This window comes from Manacus candei, unplaced genomic scaffold, assembly GCF_025592945.1.
Source record: "Manacus candei isolate 608988 ecotype Guabito, Panama unplaced genomic scaffold, ASM2559294v1 h1tg000092l, whole genome shotgun sequence".
NCBI classification, from domain to species: domain Eukaryota; kingdom Metazoa; phylum Chordata; class Aves; order Passeriformes; family Pipridae; genus Manacus; species Manacus candei.
This window is the reverse complement of record NW_026138140.1, coordinates 2,006,960-2,029,722: the sequence shown is the minus strand read 5'-3', so window position 1 is coordinate 2,029,722 and position 22,763 is coordinate 2,006,960. Positions and strand designations below refer to the sequence as shown.

At 39.7% G+C, this 22,763-nt stretch overlaps 1 protein-coding gene across 8 annotated transcripts in view; it reads right to left on the bottom strand.

Moving 5' to 3' along the window:
• GAB1 (GRB2 associated binding protein 1) overlaps nt 1–22,763 on the bottom strand; it is a 101,320-nt gene that overhangs the window by 29,546 nt on the left and 49,011 nt on the right. For all 8 annotated transcript variants that reach the window (XR_007899918.1, XM_051768114.1, XM_051768113.1 and 5 more), the window contains exons 2-3: nt 13,011–13,305; nt 1,367–1,580 (exon numbers count right to left, since the gene is read on the bottom strand). Coding sequence is in view for 7 of the 8 variants with exons in the window: in XM_051768114.1 (XP_051624074.1) it covers nt 1,367–1,580; nt 13,011–13,305 (509 nt within the window). In the remaining variant the exon portion in view is untranslated. The remainder of the gene's footprint in view (nt 1–1,366; nt 1,581–13,010; nt 13,306–22,763) is intronic.

The window sequence follows — 22,763 nt, the reverse complement described above, 5'->3', positions numbered from 1 at the left end:
TATGGCCCTAAGGAAATATGTGAAATACTCACGAAAACACTTTCAAAGGAAGCTTTCCTCAGCTTCCATGTACTTGTCTGCAATCACAAAAATAGTATGACATTTTGTTTATTTTTCTGGAAATACCCCAGCAAATTTTATTTGAAATTACTGCAGAAGAGAAGTTTGCCAGAGGGATTTATAGGGCTCTCCGACAGAATACTCAAGGTTAGAAGATACCTTTGGAGATTATCTGCTCCAGCTCTTCCAATACCTCTAAGCAAAACCCTTCAAAATCAGATGAGGCTCCTCAGGAGCTTGTCCAGTCAAGTTCATTTGTGGTTCTTTTGGTTTTTTTGTGTTTTTTTTTTTTTTTTCTGTTGGTTGGTTGGTTTTTGGTTTTTTGAAGTTTTTTTAAAGAGAACACAGATTCCACCATGTCCCTGGGCAGCTACTCCAGGAATGGCCACCATGATCCATTCTGGCAAAACATAGTGATATTTCCCAGGTAGCTACCATGGATATCATAGTATTCTATGCAGGAGGTGCTGTGCATTTATATAAGTTTGAAGTAGCAGTTGGAGAAATAAATAGACATTTAATTCAGTAGAAGTTCTAAATGCTTTCCTTAAAATTTCCAGTTGCACACTCCTCTGGAGAACTGACTGTGTGGATAGTCTTTATTCAGCAGAAAATAAAGGTTATTTGAGCTTGCTTTTAAATATTTGTTATTTGGAAAAAGTTAAAATTTAGGACATGGAAATAGTGTGGTTTTAGCCCCCTGCATTCTTAATTATCACAAAATAATTGCCTTTTACTCTGGCTTGAGAGTCTGAATCATGCCAATAATAGTAAAAAAAACCACCACTCGAAGATTGCTGCACTCAATGAGGTGGTAACCTGGCAGGTGATAACAAACATCAGCATGTTTTCTAAATCCCTTCCATGAAAGCTTTAACTGGCAAAACTGGGGCACCAAATACCAGAAGGGAGAAAGGCTAAATTCCTCCAGGTTTTTCCAGTCCTAAACTGGATTAAGCACACCAGATTGTGGCTAAAAAAAGAGTACTTCTCTGCTCCGTGCCATGCACCACTCCAAGCTACAATGAGATGCTTGGATCACTGCATTATTCCTATACTTCATTCAAGCAATTGCTGCCCACACTTTTGAAGAATACAATATAGGTCTAGCACTGATCAAACAATTTATTATTACTGCAAAAAGTTCAAGCACAGAAAGTAAAAAAGCAGAAGTTACAGGCAGCTTCCTTGGGTAGATTATGCCCATCTGAATGTTCAATGTTTTGGCAATAAAAAAGTGCTTTTAGCACAAATGCTGTTGGCCTGTAATACAAACAAATGTCATTAAGAAACAAAAGTCACTCACCTCATGGGTTCAGGTTTTTTACTTTGACAGTTTATTAGCAGTAAGTAGTCTTGAGGATCTTCTTGACCAGAGGAAGACTCCAGTGGGGGGATGTTAATAAGCCGGTAAGGAGAAGGTAGGGAAGATTCTGCTTGCATGGAAGGTGGTGAAGTGTTGATGGGTAAGGGTAACTCAGCAGATGGTTGTAAAGAACTGACTGGTGGCTTCACAGCATCTGCAAACACAGGAGCAAAGCATTCCTTATGCAATGAAGAAATAGTCTTTCAATACTACAAAAAGAAAATTATTAACAGAGGATGAGAGAATTCTCGGGCTTTAGTTCCAATCTGTCAAAATCAGTGGACATGAGAACATCTGGATATTAAGACTCGTTTCAAAGTATTTAAATTTATATATAAATCATTCAATTTTCAAACTGCAATCAGCTTCTTAAGTATGCCTTGGAAACAGAGGTTATGCCTTATTTAGTGACTGACTTAACCTGCATTCTGGTCACAGAAAGAACAAAGGTTCTGACAGCTGCAGTGGTACATCGAAAAACACCAATCTGTTGTTTTAATCAAGAGCAGACAAAGGCTCATATGTTATTATAAGTTATATGGCAACCTGAGTTAGCACTTGCAAGTATTCCTTCCTTTTTTTAACCAAGGTCACTTCAACATTTGAGATTAGTCACCAGCTGATAACTGCCCACTCTAAATAGCTGAAAAGCAACAGGAAAAATGTGGCTTTTCCAATGGAAGATTCCTTAGAACTATAAAAATAAGGCAGAGGTACAATAGGTACTATGTTCCACCAAGCCAAACTTTTTATTATAGTGCAATAAATGAAGCAGTTGTGGTTGGATTAGGGGATTTTTCCTTGCTTTGTTTTGGCTTGGTTTGGGTTTCTCTTGCAGGGGGAAAGGAGGTGTTGGATTGTGGGTTTTTTTGAATAACCTTATCTTTATAATTCTTATGCACTTCCTATTCATGTATCTTCTAAAGTAACTTCTTTTTTTTCTTCCAAGTATATGTATCCTGACTATTTAATTATCTGGGAGACTAGAAAATATTGACAATCCGACATTAAACAATCATTTAACTTTTTCATTGTTTTAATGACACATTGACTAAGAACAACATAATTAAGCAAATTATTCCTCAATTATCAAGGCTCCCCTGTACTTGCAACTCATTGTACATTCCAACTTGCACATCCCAAGAATGATGCTTTTTATTAGGATTGTTTAAATGAACATATTATTATCCAATGCAGACTGCTCCTGTTAGGCTTACAGGCCAGGTATGCACTACAAAGTAACTTCAGCACTATTCTGGGAAGAACCAGATGAGCAGCCCAGAAAATAGCCCTCCTGCTTCCAGTCCTGTGTACAATAGGTACAAGTGATTTAGACGTGGAAATAGAAATAACAGCACTTGCTTTGAACTCCCATGGCACTTAGAGAGGCTCAGAAATTAAATCCCACCACACCCATGTGGGTGGAAGAAGTCTAGGAGTATGAAAATTCCTCAACTCAACCTACCTGAAAAGGTAGGATAACGTAAAAAAAAAAAGTTTTTATTAAAGGTTATGCCTGACCTATTCATCAAGCTAGTTAGCAGGAGAAAAGCAGAACCAGACTGCATCCAGGGACTTGAACAATTTTCTATTATTTAGGAAATTCAAGAGCTCGAAAGAGCCTATTTGAGGCACCTACTGATATTTCTTGACTCTCCTAATGCTGGGGTTCAACAGCAGGAACAGAGAGGTGCCTGAAGGGACCTACCAGGTGTGTACATCTTGCTCCTGGAAAAGAGATAGTGGAGAGAAAGGACAACTATCTCTGTCCTGTCCCCTCCAGAACTGAGGAATGCATGAGTAAGAGTGGAGAGGAAAGGTTTCCTGCCAAATACAGTCTCATTCTTTGACCACACTTACAGACAAGATCCTCAAGAGCTTCAGTGTTCCATGGTCCCCACCCCTGCTCCTTGTCCCCGACTACACACGGCTTTCACGTCATTAAATCTGCTTGGTGCCAAGTTCACACGAGGGGGAAAAAAAGACATCAAACAGGATGTCCATGGGGCTTCCAGGGAAGATGGGTGTGTCAATCAGACCTCATGTAGACAGGAGAGCCCAGCAGGTATACAGCAAAATGCATGCCTACATGACGCTGATGCAATTAAACAGGCCACCCACTGGCATTCCCAGGAAGAGCAGCAAGACTCGAGGGTAACTTTCCAGGGAAAAATAACATCAAGACTTTTTAAAGAGGACCACTGTATTCACTAAGGTTGGAGAAAGAAAAAGTTACTTTGAGAAAAAAGTGTGTGTGAGAGAGAAAGAAAAAGAAGTTACAGGCTGGCTATAAGCTGTGATTGGTGAAATGAGGCAAGGTGGTGCAGGCCATTATGCTAAACATCCTGGCACAGATCTGTGTTCTCTGAAGCCCACGATGCCATCTCTGATGGTGGCCTGATGCAGACATCAAGCCTGATGTACTGCCCCCAGCTTCTGGGGCACCCCAATGCAGAGGCTGCATCCACAGCCAATGCTGACCAGCCCCTGACACACTGTTTTCTGAATTTCTCCTGCTTCTTTTAAATGCTTTTTTATTTTTGGCCTCTACTACCCTTCTGTGGCAGTGAGGTCTACACGTTATTACTTGTGTTATGAAAACCACTTCATTTTAAACCTGCTGCCTGATAGCTTTACTTGATATCCTTCAGCTCCCGTCTTCAGAGAAACAGTGAACAATTGCCTCCTGTTCACAATCCCCATTCCCAACTTTACACAACTTTGTCACAGTTTTACAGAGTTGGTGCTGCTTAATTTTTCCTGGAACGGAAGCCATTTCATTGCAGATCTGGTTTCCCTTCACCCTTACCTTTTCTAGCTCTGCTATTTTTTTTTTCTCCTGAGAAAGGAAACTAATTCTTGCATAAAAAGCACAGGAAAAGGTCTGGGACACTCTCACTGATTTACAGACATAACAATAATTCATTCTATTCCTATCCCAACCTTTGCCTTTCGATTGTTACTGAACATTAAAGGTGATGCTGTCCACCTGTCTAGAAGGTTTATGGTCTGTTCTCTGAGCAAGGATTTCGAGCCCATTAATGGTAATGGATAGTTAGGGACATTTTCCTTCTGATGAGCTGCCTCATTTATTTTGACACAGATACCACTTGATAAAATCCCTGATCCTCCTACGGATGTGTTGTGGGGTTTGTGTGTGGTTTGGTTGATTTTTTTTTTTCCCCAGTGGATAAAGCACTAAACTATTAAAATACCAACTTTCTGATCTGAAATTCATCCTCACACAGGCATTTTGTATGTATTAAATAGTGTGGGTTAATGACCAATTTAAAGAGCAAGTGAATTTAGTCTAAAGCACTTCATGCTGGGCTACTTCATATTTGCTTTATGCATTGATGGGATTTCAAATTTGACTATGAAGAAAACAGGCATGTTAAAGCTTTCATCACTGAGCAAATGAGTGCTGTTTGCCTATCTGTACCCTCTCAAATGTTCTCTTCAGCCATGTAGTTCTGAAGCTGATATGAAGGAAAGTTTCTCTCCCAGCAGCCTATTATGATTTCAAAGAGTACAATCATCAACTTGCTCCACTTTGGACTAGCAGATTTTTAGGGAAGGGGTCATCTGCACACCAAAGAGCATTGTAAGTCATTTGGTTTGTTCCCAGAGCTCAGACACTCGGACTGCTTTGAAATAACTGGGAGCTGGAAAAACAGCCAGAATATTTAACATGCAAATGAGTCTAAGAAGAATCCTATTTTGTTTTTATAATTCCTACATTCAGTGCAGCTAGAACAAGCAGCTTTCTCAAAACAAGGCAAGAGTTTTATCTGTTCTCAGATGGTTTGTTAAGAGCAGTTACAGACATCATCTTTGCTAGAATTTATACTTTTTCTCTCAAAACCATTTTTGCATTTCATAAAATTAATGAGCTAAAAAGAGCATTTTCTGAACAAGAATAATAAAACGCTTCCCTTTCTTCCTTCTTACCTATATAAAGCTTCTTTATTCCACAAATTCCTATATCTGTGCTTTGTGGACAACCTAGAATATTTGGGTGTGGGAGTTGCCATTTAGGATTAGGTTTGTGTTTTGGTTTGGGTTTTTTTTTAAATGAAAGCAAAATTTAAATTGTTTTCCAAACTATGATATATAGTCTCTTAATATTCTAATTATGTAAATACTTGGAATGTTCTCATAGTGAACAAAACAGAGAGGCCTCATTACAGCAAGCATTTCTTTAAATGTCAAAACTGCAATCCAAGTAAGAAAATGCATTCTTTCCAGCTTGTAGGTAGAAACATGAAAATAGAAATGGGATTTTCCCATTGGAACAGTGAATCAGCAACAGATATGCAGTGGCATGATTTCTCTGGCATGATTCCTGTTCTTCTGAGATGCTTCATTCAATCCATTTGCTATGATGCAGATGTTATTAAAATAATTAATGGCCAACAAAATGTCAAAGTAATAACTTTGAGCAAAAAGTTACAGATACAACAGTAGAAGCCTTAATAAAAGTACAAAAACTTTGTAGCTTCACTTTAAACCTTAAAAGAACTTTTTGTTGTTTTCTTGGGTTTTTTTGTTGGGGAGTATGTATTTCTTTTTTGTTTGTTTGTTTTATATTAGGTCTGTCCAGTCCTTATCTCTGCTGCTTAACCTGATACATCCTGAAATACACTGCTGGAGCTTCCTCTAGTGTCAGCCTCTCCGTGGTCTCAAGTGAAAGATCCTGGAATCAAAGGGCCACATGTCTGATGTGCCTGCCCAGAGGACAAACACATATATATACAGGGAGGGGCACAGACAGACAGACACTTGCTCTGCTCACACACTGACTCAGGAGGTGAGAGCCAGATCCAGCCCAGAGGGTGCACAGACACGAGAGCCTGGGTTTGGTTTTCGGCATAAGTGATCAGCTTGCAACCCCTATGAAATCTATGCAGTAAACCTCAATTCTGAACCTTCCTGCAGTACTCAGAGAAGATCTTTTTAAATACTTTAATTAAGAGTTCCTGTGCATTTCATAAGTTTGTTTCCTTAGTTTAATGTAATCTCACAGTATCTCTCTTTTTCTGAAGACAAACACGGTACCCTAAAGAACACTAATGAGCAGTTGCTCATTGTACATTATGCTTTGGACAACTGTGCCTCCTGCATCTGAACCAGAAACATGACTAGGTTCTTATCACATGCTGAAGTTTTCAGCTTTCAGAGCTAACAGCTAAAATTTAGTACTTACTATCTGCAGTTCATATGTAATTTTAAGCTACAGTTCTGGTTACCCATTTAAGATTTGAAAATACTAGAAGCATTTCCACTCAGAAGTTATTCCCCTTCTCCACCTGCAATTTTCTTTTGAAGACTGTTCATTCAAAAAGAGACTAAAGAAAGAAACATCTGTAGCCTGTTCTCTCCATCCTCAGATGGCTCACAGGCTGGGTGACACAGGAAAAATAATCAAGAAATTCTGTTATAGACTAACTTCTGTAGGTGCTTGTGAAGAGAAACAGTGCAGCCCACCACATTAAAACACTTGGGATTTTTTTTTTTTCTTCTCTAACAAGGCCCAGAGCTCTCCTCAGCAGAGCCATGGTTCTCTGACCACCAGGTGAGTTTTCCCAGCTGGGGCTCCAGCACGGTGCCCGGGACCGTGGGCATCCCTGTGTCTGCCTCTCAGCACCTCACAGCCTGAGAGCCAGCAATCTGCAGAACCGTTTTCCACCCCACCACCCTGCAATCCCCTTCTCCCAGGGCCTCGTCAGGTGATGTTAAGCAGCACAAAAGGTGTCCAGCAGGAACCAGGGAAAATGAAGTTAATTACCTAGATTCAGTTTATTTTTCCTCAAGGAAGAGCAGAATCACCTTCCATGTGAACTTCTGTTACATGCAGCTGGCAGCTTAAGATAATAACCCCAAATGCTCAAGATTAAGACTCTGATTGTACCCCTGATAGTAAATTATCTTTTAAATAGATGTGTTTTTTCCTCACATCCTGTAAGGGAAGACCTACAGTTGCAGATTTTGTGCTCTATTCATCATCATCTCACTTAACCACCTATTCTTTTACCACATTATCTGAAGCTGAAGACATTTTAGTCCTCTCTGCTGTCTTCTCTTTCTCCTTTGGATAACAGGCAATGATCATCTCAGCTTTGCCTCCCTTTACTCAGTTCTTGAGCCACCAGCTTTCACCTCTATCAAAAATTTGGTTATTCCTATGCAATTTTGCCACTTAACTCTAGCATCATCACAGTCTATCCTCACCTTCTTTGCAATTCCATTCTTAAAAAAAAATTTTAAAAATCATGTTTATATGTGTCAGCAGCCATTATCCCTGAAACTTTATTCAAAGCTAACAACCAAAAAAGCCTCCAGAAAAGAGATGCCCTTGTGCAACTATTCCCTCTAAACCTACTGCCTCACTTTTAAGAGAATAGACCCACAGTCCTTCTCGGGAGGGTCTCTCTCCTAATGCTTAACTCAGTCCTTTTATGCTATTCTTTACTGCACTCTGGGTCACCAGTCACTCATCCTTCTGGCATGTCACCTTTGAGCCAACATTCTTTCTAGTAAATAATGTCTAAGAGGTACAACAACTCGTCATTAGGTACATCACCTGCATGGTGTAAACTTGTTGCAAATTTTTTTTAAGTTTATTACTCTGTTATTGCACTTCTCTTTATGCCCCTCCAGAGCCTCCCTTCCTTCATCTAAAAGTGAGCTTTTAGTCCTCGCTTTTGCTATTTGTCCTTACTTTTGAGTCCTTCCATGACCAAGGCCTCTATTCTTCTCCCCATGTTATGGGGATGGCTATTTTGATTTGCCAAGTGTTCCAACCTCCAACATCCACTTGTCAAAGCTGCCAAAGAATAAAATTTTTTATTTCTTACAGGCAAACCCTTCATGCAGGAATGGCATCCAAAACACCTCCAGTGTCCACTATTTATCAAAGACCTCCTGAAAACCTCTTCTGAAAAAAGCCCAGAGCTCAACCAGAGTCCAACACCTGAGGCACTGACACTGTCACAGTGGTCAAAGGCACCTTGTTTGCTTTCACTTCTTCCCCTGCCCTTGCTCCTGTGCTGATGTCTCTTACTGCAGACAGTAAGCTCTTAGTAGCAGAGCCTGTTCTCTGTTCCATGCGTGTGTCACAGGCAGCACAGGGAGATCCTGATGGGAGATGGAGATCACGGACACAGCGCAGCAGCGCTGATGCCTGACCATGCAGCACTGGAGAGGATACAAGGAGCCAGGATGGCAAGGTGAAGTTATGTTCATCCTGTCACTGTTACTGCAACCCAGCTGTGATCAACCTGCAGTGCATGGATTATCACAATACGACGAAAAAAAAGCATGGTTCTCCAAAAATAATTGTCCCAAAGGCAGAAGGCATGAGAGGCACACACCAGAGAGCAGCTGCCTGAACAGAAACACTGCAGACTTTGAAAGTGCCGTGTGTGAAAAAAGCTGCAGCTCCTTCAAAGTACGGGCCTTCTGATGACAAACTTTCTTTACCACATGTAATTATTTGTGTAAATGTAATAGTAGATTTCAATGTCTTGTTCTTCCCTTTTCTTTTTTTTTTTTTTCTTCTGCTTTGCCTTGTTATTTCTTCTGGTTTACTTTGCTATTGCTATCTTTATTCAAATGAATACATGCAAGTAACATGTTTGCATATAGTAAGATTATTTCCTCCTTCCCCGGCTCTGCCAAGCACGCAATTCACTAAATTACAGAAACATGGAGCTGGATCACGTATAGAACATTCATCACAGATGTCTACTGAATTCCAGGGAAGGGCTTTCACAGTCTGTGCTTAGATATATCCTTAGAAGGGTTTTCTTTATTGTTACATCACTCACTGAGAGAAAAACAAGTAAGTTCTCTCTTCAGATAACAACTAATCCATGTCCTGCTTATCACAGCCTTTTTTTCAAAGTCAGTTTTTCCCTCAGTATTTTCTTCCCAGGGGAAAAGAAAAAAAAAATCCTTCAACCTTTCTTCTCATCAATCACTTTAAAAAAATCCATTTCCTATATTTCTACCATTCTTTAAACATTTCTCCCCATCCTTCTGAAAGTTCAGGCCACAGTATATTTCAGCAGACATCTCCACAGCACCAGGCAGAGAACAGACATTTCCTAGGTCTATTCACTCTCTCCACTCCAGAATGTCTCCTACTGGAGTTCAAAGCACACAAAACACAGGTGACACATTTTTGCTCATAGTTTCATTTTAACTTCTAGATTACTTATTATATTATGACCTTACAGACAAAATATGAATGTTAAAAGTGCAATATGAAACTCTGAGGTAAACCTAAACCCCACGTTCATGTGTAGCTTCCTCCACCTTTGCACATGCACTTTAAAAAGAAAGATTCTATGGAAACAAAATTTACATTTGAAAACAAATGAAAAAGAAGTATTAGCTGAAGAAAACATAACAAGTACCCAGATATTAATTTTTGAAAGTGAATTATTTACCTTATTTAAAAGAAAAAAAAATCCTTCGTGTTTCTGTCTTGCTGTAAGTTTAAAATACCGAAACCACTGTGAACCCTTTCTTAAAAGAAACTCCCTGTAAAAAGCCATATATTGCATATATTGTAATTGCAATGAAATCATTACAGATTACACAATACTATGATGCAATCAGAAATCTGGAGACTCAATGGTTGGTAATAATGACTGAAGAACATAAAGTTATCTATGTCCAAATACAAATGTAACATTGCAGATCTCCACAATGAAGAGATTGCACAGGCATAGACCAATTTTGAGTTGGAAAGTCACAGCAAAGCATTAGGTAAAAATGAGTACTCAAAATAATTTCTGAAAAAATAAACACAAACTTAGCATCATAGGAATCTCTGAGTCTTCACTAAGGATGAAAAGAACAGCTCACAGCTACTCTGAAGTGATCTTTTATTTTTTTGGTCTGTCTACAGTTATGACAACTCTTTGTCCCTAATTCTTCCCAACACCAAAAATAACAAGTCCATATTTGTTTTCTAATAGCACTAACCACCACGACTTGTAACTTCTTCCTTTGTAAATCCAAGGAGACAATGGGCCTGGGCTTCCAAACAAACACCAGTAGGAGCAATAGGACAGTGGTGCCCCTAGTCCTTCATGGAACAAAGGATGCCAACAACAGTCCTCTCATAACACAGCCCTTAACCTGTCTGGCAAGAGACATTTTGTCCAGCCTCAAAGAAAACTATCCTCTGTTTCCACAGGCTAAATGGGAGATCAGTTATGCCCCATACACTCTTTTTGTTTAGTTCAAGACTAAAATCATAGAATCATAGAATGTTAAGGGGTTGGAATGGACATTAAAGATCATCTAGTCCCACCTCTGCCATGGGCAGGGATACATCCCACTAGACCAGATTGCTCAAGGCCTTATCCAATCTGGCTTTGAACACTGCCAGGACTGGAGGAACTGCAACCTCCCTGGGCAACACTGTTCCAGTGTCTCACTACCCTCACAGTAAAGAATTTCTTCCCTATATCTAACCTAAAATTCCCCTCTTTCAATTTGTAACAATTACTCCTTGTCCCATCACTACAGTGCCTAACGAAGAGTCCCTCTCCAGCTTTCCTGTAAACACCCTTCAGACACTGAAAGGTTTCTGGGATGTCTCCACACAACCTTCTCTTCTCCAGGCTGAACAGCCCCAACTTTCTCAGCCTGTCTTTGTAGGGGAGGTGTTCCAGTCCTCCTATCAACTTTATGGTCCTCCTCAGGGGCCATATGTTGGGGACACCAGAACTGTATGCATACTTCAGGTGGGGTCTCACAAGAGCATATTAATAGTGCTTTTTTACTGCCTGAACTTCACCTATTCTTGAACTTTTCAAAATAAACTGGAGGCTAACACAGATTTTATAAAGTACATTTATGACTTGTTCTTCCACTAGTAGGAAGATTCATCTTGGAAAAATAAGAACTTGGCAATAAACACTCAGCAACTGATTTTCCCATTTTCCTTTTTTAAATTCTTCCTCAATTCACTGCAAGACATTACTAAACCCATAAAACAGACAGTACTGTCAACTGTCAGTTGTGTGAAGTAAAGGTGTTGGAATAATCCAGGCAAAGCTAAAATGCCCAAGATGAAACACGCAATGAAAGTACAACGGGGATAATTTATCAATACAACTGACTGGAGCAAAAACCAGTTTTGGTCCAAATGGCCTGTGATGCTATAGTTAGATCTCTTCACATCCATAGTGTGTTTCACCTTCAATTCACCAGCAGATGTTGTAACCATCAACAGAAAATAAGGATGAGCAATAAACCAGCCTTCAGAGGAAAAGCCTCACGGTTTTTAGGGGACTCTACCTCTCCCTCCCACGCAACAGACACAAGCTCCTTTGTGCTCTGCCAAAGAGCTGCCAGTTAAACACGTTTCCTCCTTAATTCCCAGATTCCTAGTTTGTCCCCAGAACCTTAGGCTTCTGTGCACCTCCTGCCCACAGCTGCACTGGTGCACTCGTGTGTTATCCACTGAAAGGCAAACCACCTGCCCACCCCTCTCCCGTAGGCAAGGGATGCCTGGCAGACTGAACACTGAATCACCCGGCAATCGCTCTTAGAAACGTGCTGTGGGTGGTCTCGGGGATGTTCAGGATGCCATGAAAATATGCTGGAACTGTCAAAACAAGCACCCTTCACTGCATTTGCTATTTGAGTGGTAATTCACAGATCAGGTTTTCGTGACGAAGTTTTAGTTCAAAACTGCAGCAACGAGAAAGAAAAGGGCCCCTCTTCAGAGCACAGTATTTTCCAGTCACTTTTCAAGATCTGGCTAGAGCAGAAGTGATGCCCTTTTTCCCTTCACCTCCCTCAATCCACAATCCTGCAAAAAGCAGGGATTTAACTCTAGCCCCTTCAGTCAGGCATGCCTTATTCATAACCCTCTTACCACATATTTAATCTTTTCTTGGGACTGTGCACAGAGCAACAGCAAGTCATGCAACCCACTAATCTCCACAAGGAATGCAGGAATAATAAGTAAATAAATAAGAATGGATTCAGGACAAGCAATGGCCACAAGGTATTTGTAAGGAATTAAACACACCATCCTGTTTCCTACAAGCTGCCTTCACAAAATGCCTATTTTGGTAGGATTAGAGCTGGATAGTGCAAAACTACAAGTTATTTTTTGTTTGTTTTAGCTGGTGGGGGGTGGACTTTTTTCCCCCAAGTTGCAAAGCAGACGGAGAAATGGTAATATTAGAAACCTGACATTTTGCACTCATTCCTGTTTGCATAACCATATGTTTTTATACCAAATGGGATTCCTTTGATGATTATGATGATCTACTGCTGCACATGATTTTACTTAAAGATTTTTTCCTGTGTTCTCAAGACCTAATGCCATGCAAAACAGAAGAGCGTCATCCAAGTTCCATGGCACACTCAATTTGTAACAAGTTCTTCATATCTCCCTCTGTTCTGCTTGCTTTTTTCAAAGACTAACAAGGAAGTTTCATAGCCAATGGATACGAGTTTTAAAACATATGCCAGCTAAAGATAGCCATCTGATCTTTGAAACATTCTTTGCATGTAGGCACTGCAGATTCTCAGAAAAAGCAACAGAACTTACCCTCATCTGTAGGGTTGAACCCACAGATATCACAGATACATCGGACCCACTTATTCATCTCCTCCTCGCTGTCTGCTACCAAATAGAAGACTCGGTCTATAGTGTTGATATCAAAAATATAGCTGTTTTCAAACTCTTTTTTGTTGAACGTTAATCCAGCATCCACTTGTTGACACAAATTTAAGTCAATAATACGGATAGGCTTCTTGGCATGGTCATTTTTGTAGTATTCCAATACATCCGGATCCCCCGTTAAACGGCCGCTCCGAAGAACAAACCATCTTCTCTTCCATGCCTGAAAATTGGAGAGAGAAAAAAGGGAGAAAAATTAGAAGAAATCAGACTTTAAGACCGTTTTGTGTATGGCTTCAACCTGGGTTGAACCAAGTGCTAATAAATAGTCCAATTGTTATTTTAAGAGATTACACACCAGATACCTACATTTAATACAATCTACTTAGGTGTTGTTACAGCAGTGGACTTGAGGATTAGTGAATTTGTATTTTGAAGTTTATTTGTTAGCTTTGCTTATAACGAGTGGATATATAAACTAAATCACTGTTTACAAAATGAGAAAGAATGAATCCAGTAAAGAAAAAAAAGGGGGGAAGGGGACCAGGAGCGGGGTGGGGTGGGGAAACTCCACACAAAAGCCTTTGAAGGAAGCTCTCATAGGCATGGGGAAGACAAAATAAAATACATTTTTCAGTGCTGCATAGCATTTTGTTTCCAATGTCTGTTGCTTCAGGCTGATGCATTTTAACGGAATTTTTCACTGATACTCAACAATAGTTGACCTGTATTTAAAGAACAGACAATGCTCACATTGTACACTCGCCTTGATGCCAGGGGACCTCTGCACTCAGAACCTCATAATATTTCTACAGTAGTACTTCTCACAGAAAAAGAGCTACATTATTCTTTTTGAAACCATTAGAGAGATGAGGATGGAGAGAATGACCAAATGTTATAATTTTACCACATAAAGCCAGTCTTTGGGGAAGGTACATCCAGAGAAGAAATATATTTGATAGTCTGAGGCTGTGCCTAATACACCAGCCCTCCTGATGCTGCAGAGACAAAGAAGCTGGTCTGAGAGAAAAGCACAACTAAATTGCCTCATCTTCTAACTGATCCTCAGCTGCCTTTCATTCCCATGGGCCTCCATCACCTGTTATAATTCTGATCAAAGGCATTAACTTAAACTAAGAAAACAAGGTTTGCATACAGCTGTCCTGTTGCTTCCAACAGCAACTTTATTGCCCCACTTGTTCCTCAGCTCTAGCAGCAATACAACATTCTGTGCTGCAAGCTTCTTTATATGCCCCAAGTCCAGGATAACGGGCACAGCAGAAGAAACCAGACGTACTGCCTCTGCCCACTGGAAGAGCTGCACTGCCTTCAGAGTCAGAAATCTGAAAGCAGAGCCCAGGCACAGTGGGGAGCCATCACTGTGTCATCCATTTGTTCTTACGCTTTCCAGCAAAGTTGGAGACCAAGAAAAATCAAGGCAGTAGCCAAGTCCCTGCACATCACGCTACAGGCTCGCACCGTGCCCCAAGGCAGCCCACTTAAAACTGCTTTGGGATATTCAAACGAGGTTGTCAGCAAGTCCTTTGGAAGATCAAAAAAAAAACAACAGAAGAAATGCATAAATAAGACAGGTGAGTGCATTTTCCTTTTGGTCAGCTCTGGTTGCAGGCTAACCAAGGAAAGGAATGAAATCAGCAAGGATGGTCCTAGAAGAGGTCAAGATGTGTGATGTCCCTTACACACTGGGAGTAGGTTTCAAAACAAGTGTTTCTTACTGTGTATTAGGAAAAGATTCACAGACATTTTTGTGAGGCACAAGAGCGCTTCCATTTCATTTTTAGTGTAGCTGTTACCTTCAAACAAACTAGTGGAAGGAGGACATAAAGGACAAAGAGGGAGAACTGCACTGCCATCTCCCAGCTCTGAACTAGCATCGTCAGCTTGGCCCTGGAGACTCACAAAACCCTCATTGTGAAGTGGGAATGCCTTTTTGGGGTATCAAGCTTAGAAAGCTATTATGAAAAGATAATACAGAAAACAAGGGGAAGGGAAAAATGCCAGACAGCTTAATTAAGGCTTGTGATCCATTCTCCAACTACCAACACTCAAAAAGTTATTCGATTTTAAGATAATGTCTATACTTCACAAAACAAGTATATTTATTGTAGTTGTACAATATATATGTATAGTATATTGTATTTATTGTGTATTATATTATGATGAATACAGCATCTGCCTTTAAATGTTGAACTGTGTGAATCAAGTCAAAGTCTCAAAGAACTATTTCCATGGTAGCAATAAGTTTAACTGGGTGAACACTCAAACACAGAAGTAGAAAACATAACAGACGAAACCCCTTCAAATTTAGATTTCAAATGTGGGTATATTCTAGTAGCACAGCTGGATAAGCACTGTCTAACAGCGACCCAAAAACACCAGCAAAGTTTGTTTTGTTTCCTGTTTCCAAATCAAGTGACAACTTAGATGCTGGGATAACAGGAAACGTCAGTATCAGAGGCTCTCTCTCCAGGCAAGGTTGGTCACAGATAACTGTTAGAAATCAAACTGCAAAACCCTCCTGCTTCAAAAACTGCCTTTATCTTTAACCTCAGTCCTCAGCCACTCAGATGAAATTTTCAAAGCTGAAATCAGGAGGGAAGAGATTAGAGATAGGAGAGGGACAAAGCAGTTGAGAAGCACGATGTGTTTTGTCTCATAATTTGTGCAACAACAAAACACCATGTAAAAAACCCTATAAGCTCTGTACCAACCAGGTGTGCCTCCTCTAGAAGTTTATTTCTAGTACTGTGTTAAGGAGCAAAAGATTCTTAGCAATTCTGATAATCTCTGTTTAGCATTAACGAGTAAATAGGATTCTCTAAAACTGAGAAAAACCAACCAGCTAAAAGAATTTCCTTTCAGCCCTTCAGGCTACAAAACAGCAACTATAAAGTACTTAAAACATTGAATTTAGCCTACCAGCACCTGCTACTATTTTTGCAGAGTTTTCACATAGTGCATATGTGAACGTTTATTTCAGTCCTATAATGAGTCACACTCACTGAAACTGGCACAGATTATATTCAAAAACAAAAGCAATTCCATAAACTACACACTAATAAGGCAGATACAAAGGTTCTCTGGATTACAGTACAAAGCACAATTTAGCAGCAGAATAAAGCTTAAAGCTAGACAAGCGAACTGACATCAGCACCCTTGCTAATCATAGTACAAAAGCGCCTCTATATTTTGTCAAAATGCAAAATGAGCTCACATAAATCACTCTTTGTTATTTGAAAATATCTGGGATTCTTAAGGCTGGATCTATTTTTAGCATTTCAGTATTTGTCACTGTAAAGAAAGCTGTACACTGCCTCACTGAAGCACAGATCAGTGTGCTGGATGTGTACGGAAGAGCTTCTTCAGTAACAGCTTTCCAAGGAGAAGTCTCCAAAAGAAAGCATGTGCACATGTGGAAATAGCTGTATTTTCCTTTTTTTTTTTTTTTACCCCCTTTGGGCATTTTTGTTTAAAAATTTTGAAATTTTTTTTACAGAGCATGTTACAGACTATTTCTTGTAATCACCCAAAAAGATGCAACCGGTTTACGTCACAGGAAAATTACAGGTAGTAATTATTTATCTGTCATATAACTGATGTTATCAGCCATACATTATCAAACACTGGTTTTCTGTGCTAAAAGTCAACTGCTTTAAGTTTGAGAAGTCGAAAAAATAGCCATGATGGGATTTAAACATTTTGTACAAATATTATTCAATTCTGGAAACAAAATTGAGCCAAGAAATAATCAAACATATAAAATATGCTATTAATATAAACAGGATTTCAAAATATATTTTACAAATACACTACCAGTTACTAAACACTGCTTGCAGAGCAAATACTTAGTTGAGAAGTAAAATGGTTCCATTTGTAAGCGTAGTAAGGCGAACGCCACGGGAATCAAGCTCACCAAAAGCCTGTGTAGGCTTTGTAGATTATTACAAAACACGGTTTAACAAGGTTTGCTGCTTTTGTTTCAGACTAAGAAGGGCCTTGTGTGCCTCTCAGCTTGTTTTCTCCTTCGAGCTGCAAAGCATATCAGCTGGCCTAACATAGGACACCACCATGCCTGCCAAACATTGTCCTGTTTGTATCATGAGACCATCGTATCATGAGACCATCATAACTATAGAAACAGGCTTGTTTTCTTGTTTTTGAGGCAGGCTGAAATCTGACAAGCTGCTCACCCACAGAGCATCAAATGATCAAAGGAACAGTGGAGTTCTGTATTTTTCACACAGCGTTTTGAGTAGGTTACAAAGTAAAAACAAAAAATTCCTACTATTGTTATTTTTTTCAGTAAGATACTTCCAAACTGCTGATGTAAAAATGAATGAATCAGCTAAGAAACTGGCAGAAAGCATCATGTACCAGTGTTAAGAGTTTAGTTGCTTTTTGTTTTGTTGTTTGGTTTTTTTTAAATACTGTAGTTAATCCTGTATCCAGTACACCGATTTTACAATATATTCTCCTTACAAGAGGTGTATCTGTTGAAAAAGTTGTAGCTATACCTCCCTTAATCTTTCCATTATGGATTTCCCCCTCCCCTCCCATCATGTACACTCGAGATGTACCTCATTCAGCTGCTGGCTATAGTTCAAAGAGGTAGGAAATAGGGGATGTATGTGTAAATGGAGAGGGAAAGGAAGGAGGAAGGGGCAGGAAAGAGTAGATAATTTATATTTTTAAAAGGATTTAACCTTCCATTTGGATCTCCTCAAGCTGTTGCTCAAGAGGCCAAAATGATTACATGACATGTTTAAATAAAAGCTTAGAAATGTTAAGTCAAAGACAACTTTTTCGGTCCATTTTTACAGATTTTGCCCTCATGTGACCAAGACAAGTACCAAGTAACTGTGGTTACTGATAAACTGGTCAATTGTGCTCCTATATTTTCTTAAGTATTATTACCCATCAATCTGTCATTTAAAGCTGATTTTCTTCTTCTTCTAGCACATTTACCACCTTTTTTTGTGGGAGGGGGAAGCATCCAGTCAAAAAAAGTCTTTCCAAACTGTTGAGCACTGGCTAAGCTGAAGAGGGTATCACATTCCACTCTGGTAATACTGCTCATAAATCTTTCCCTATGTATGACCAGTAAACCCAAGAATAAAATTACAAATCTCAAGCCTCCCCTTCTCATCTCTCAAGTGTGGAGACATTTGTGCTTAGGTTTGCATCTCTGAACTCCATAAAGTACTTTAAAAGGGCAGTATTTGGCATCCTCCTTTCTCAAACAAGTCTGCTAAGACCTGGAAGAAAGAAGTGACTTACCCAGGAGGATCCCCAAATAAACCCTGATGTTTCATAAATGCACAACAAAACATTTCCTTGCTCCAAAAGACATTATGAAGTGAACAGAAGACATAGAGAGCATGAACCAAAGAGAAGTAGGAGCAGCAAAAGGCACAGCCCAAGGTGACTTCATCACACTCTCCTGGACATTTGCTTAAGTCTTGAAGCTACTGTTGAGGGATTTTCCCTCATCTGCTGGGATCAAGGCTTAATTTTCTTTATACTTTTTGCTGCCACCTATTTAATTTATCCCTCTCTCTTTACTTATTTTTCAGTGCAAAGGCTAAACAACAGTGAAACTGGTAGATGTCTGACAAACAACCAGAAGAGGGATCGCAAACAGAACCTGAGTACTTCTCCTTTTTGCCTCCACAGTTCTAGTGTCCAGGTGTTCCATTCATTGCAGGAGACAAACACGCCTCTGGCACAGCTTCACTGTCTAACTCACACGTTAGACCTGTGCTCTGCATCCCATCAGAAGCTCAAAAGAAACAAAAATAAGTGTCCCTCACACTGTGCTTCTTTTTAAATCCTGTTTGTGGTCGGCACAGACCAGCGACAGCTATCACTGAGGAGCTTCATCCCACAGGGCACGTACTTGGGAGGACTGCCGGGAAGTAGCAAAAAGAGGTCACATTAGGTAACGGTACTTCAAGTACAGAACTTTACTTTTTCCACTTGCTACTCTTCCGGCTTGCAGAACTAATTCCCAACATGGTGAAATTTCCAAATTTCGGCTGCTGTTTTCCCTGAGAAATTAACACTTGTAGATTTTTACATGGAAATAAATTACGGGGTGTTTTACAGAAAGCAAGTTTTCGAAATATTTTAAAACCTGTTTGTTTGTTTTGGTGTTTTGTTTTGGTTTTTTTTGTTGTTGAATTCTTTTTTAAAGGCCATATCATGAGCACTAGGAACTGAGGAACACATAATTACTAGTTAGTTCTGAAACCATTATCATAATACCAACTGGCAATTGCCATCCTCTTACCCTCTTCCCTAAAAATAATGACCTTTATTTTGTGAAACCTAAGACAGAACAACTAAACTGAGTGCAATAAAAAACATGTCTTACTGTCTTAATTCTATACAGCACAAATTGCATTTCCAGGATCTGACAAAATAGTCCAAACTTTCTACTTTTAGTAGTGTTAAATACTAAGAAGTGCAAATAGATTGCTGCAAAATAAACAAATGCGAGATGAGGAAAATACTGAATACATTACGACTTTCTTTAAATACTTAAGACTTGTTTTCCAGGAAGCACCATCTTTTCTCACTGAGCAAAATAAGGAAAAAACAGTCTCAGTGGAAGTTTCCACTCTCCTGGCCATCATCCTGATCATCTGTTCCGAATACACACAAGGCCAAAATTTCCTGTTTTCAAACTATTGTCACCATTTTCTAGTCTTGTGCTGTCGATTCTTTTGTTTATTTAACAAGCTAAAGTTAGAAAACACTGAAAATACAGAAGAACAATACTTCCACACACATTTGCTGTGAGCTCTGTTTCATAACTGAGGTTTCAGCACGTGAATTAATGTCCTAAGGTTACGCCGCTAATTAAAGAGCCAAGAGAGGTGCAAAATACAACGTAACACTAACTTCTGCTTTATTTGTGAATCTAAAACTGAGTATCTTCATAGTCCTTTCCATTTTGCATGGGGATCCTTGATTTTTTCTTACCTTTTGTTTGATTTTTTTTTCCCTACAGCCTTATCCCTATTCCCAGTGCAATTGTGCGGCCAGGTCTGTATCATCTAATTCACATTAAACTGATCCTTATGGCTGGTGGCATCAGGCACTTCAATAAATACTTACTTCTCTGCTACACGACAGAAATTTTCTAATGGCAAGCACAAATTTCCTCCTGCACACCAGAGAATTACCACCACGTCTTCACCAAAGGAGAGCCTATTCAGAGCTATGCAGAGCAATAAAACAGATCTGCAGCAGTGCCAGGACCCGAGCCCTCATTTCACTGTCTCCAAGCTAGGATCAGTGACCAGACCATGTCTCTATATTCCTACATCCTCTAATCCAATTCTAATGCCTACAAAAGTTCTGCTGCTTCTGATCACTTGCAAACCTACCTTTTCAGTTCTAGTTGTTGTACTTCACCACCCATCCCCTGTGGCTAAGACATAACTCCCAAACGGCCTTTCCAGGAACACGTTCCCTATCACTGGCAGTAGCTTCACCATCTCCTCTCACTGCTCCATCCCATTTGACATGGCATGAGGTTTGTCACAGCATAGGAAGTGTATCCATTACAGGTCCCTTACTCACATATCTACATGGTCTTTGCTTTGCTGCCCTGTTTCTCAGAACATTTCAGAAATTTTGTGGTTTGTTCTCTGATCACAAGCATGTTCTGACCGTCTCCCTCCCTACTCTTTCCCACATCCAACCTATTAAAAATAATAGTGCCAGGAGAATCTCCCTTCTCTCATTCTGATCACATCATCTTCTATTTTAAAGTTCTCCATTTATTGACTTGCTTTATCGCAGTTTGGGACCTCTTTTCCTATTTTTAGGCCTTTTCTTCTTAGGAAAATCCATCTTTCTTGACTCTCTGCCACTTGCAAGTCACCTCCTATTGTTTTATGCTCTACCACTAATACTAGATCTGGCTCATTTTTCCTCCTCTGCTGCATCTCTCATCTTCCTTTAACTTTTGAAGGCTTCCCAAACCAATAAGCACAGGCACGACGTCTCCTTCCTTCAGATTCCTCCTAAGGATCAGCCTCTTTAACAGTACTTATGATCATCCAACCAAATTACAATTTGGCTTTGCATCACATGGATTTATTTAAGAAATGTTGTTTTTGTGTATTCACCAGACAAAGGTTTGTTTGTTGTTTTGTTTTTTTTTTTAAAGTTGCTTCAGTCTTTTCATCAGCTTTTAATCAGAAGCCACTTCCCCCCACAAGTCTTAATCTAAGAAAGCAAAACATTTGAGGTAGGCTCTGCCCTTTTTTTCTGTACAGTACTTACCACAAGGATTACTACTGTGCTGACAAGACCCTCTTGACGAGTTGCACGAAAGCAGCACACAGAAAAATAAAAAACTTCAGCATTTATAAAGACACGGTAAGTCCAAAGCTGAAAGGTCAAGCCTAAACTCCATTGACATCAACAACTGCTTTCCCACTAATGGCCAGAGATGAACTATTTCACCATATATTTTTGTCTTTTCATTTCTCATATCCTGGGAGGACAGTAATTTTGAAGTGGTGTTTGTAACAAGGTGTGAAAAATCCCCATTCCTCCAGATCAGAAGCCCAAGTGCTTCTTGTAATATTTTGTACAAATTGAGAGTTTTCTCTTTCTTTCCTTCTTACTCACCCATGTAGATATCTATCTTCATCATCTGTCAAACACTTACACACAAGGAAAAGCAAGACAAGACACTAGAATCTTGTAAAAACATGCAATTCCTAACACGGTTTTGGATCCTCTGAAGGACACTGCAGTTGCAACAAACACGCAAGACATGCTTCACTGCTTCGTGTTTGGATCACTCAAGCATGCTCATTTTGCAAACAAAGTAAGAGGTTTTCACACATGACAGAGGGCAAGCATTTTGCACATCATCTCTTCAACGAAATATTTATAAGGCTTAGACCCTGTGCTTTGCAGTTCCTCTAAAAGAAAAGGCAATTGAGCTACAGAAGCAGCAGTCTCTCCAACTTCAATAGGGAATGATGAATTAAGGGGGATTTAGCAATGAACTAAGGAGGACAGTACAAAGGTACCCCATAATTTCTACAAGTTGCCTCCTGACTAACTAGCCTAGTTGTATTAAAGAAGCTTCTATACATCCATAACACACATGGAAAAGTCTCCCATGGAAATTCAGACTGTGTTTTCAATAAGCCCTATAAATTAAACTTAGAGCATGTTGACAGTCCATCCTTATCCCTTCCTTCTGAGAGCAGGGCTGTGCATTCTCTGACATCTTTGCAAATCAGGTATCTGCAGATCAAAGCAGGAGCCTCTTTTATAAATGAGTGGGCCACTACTACAGCAATAAAAGGACTGGTAGTTACTCAAGCCATTTACTCAGTAAAGGGAAAGCTAAAGGAAACCTATTGTTCTGCCACTTTTACAGGGAGAATCAACACAGTACTTTTTTAAATGCTGTCAGGCATTGCAAAGAATTCCTTATTCTAAGGAAGGGGACGAATTAGGGATGGTAATCGCAGTGTGTACTTTTTAAGACTAAAACTATTAACTTTTCCAATACAAACCATCAGATCTGAAATGTGCATGAACCATGTGATGGCAGGGAGAGCTGCTAAGGAAAGTAAAAGCTAAGATAAAGTAAAAGTCAGCATTATGTCTGATAGACACACTCTC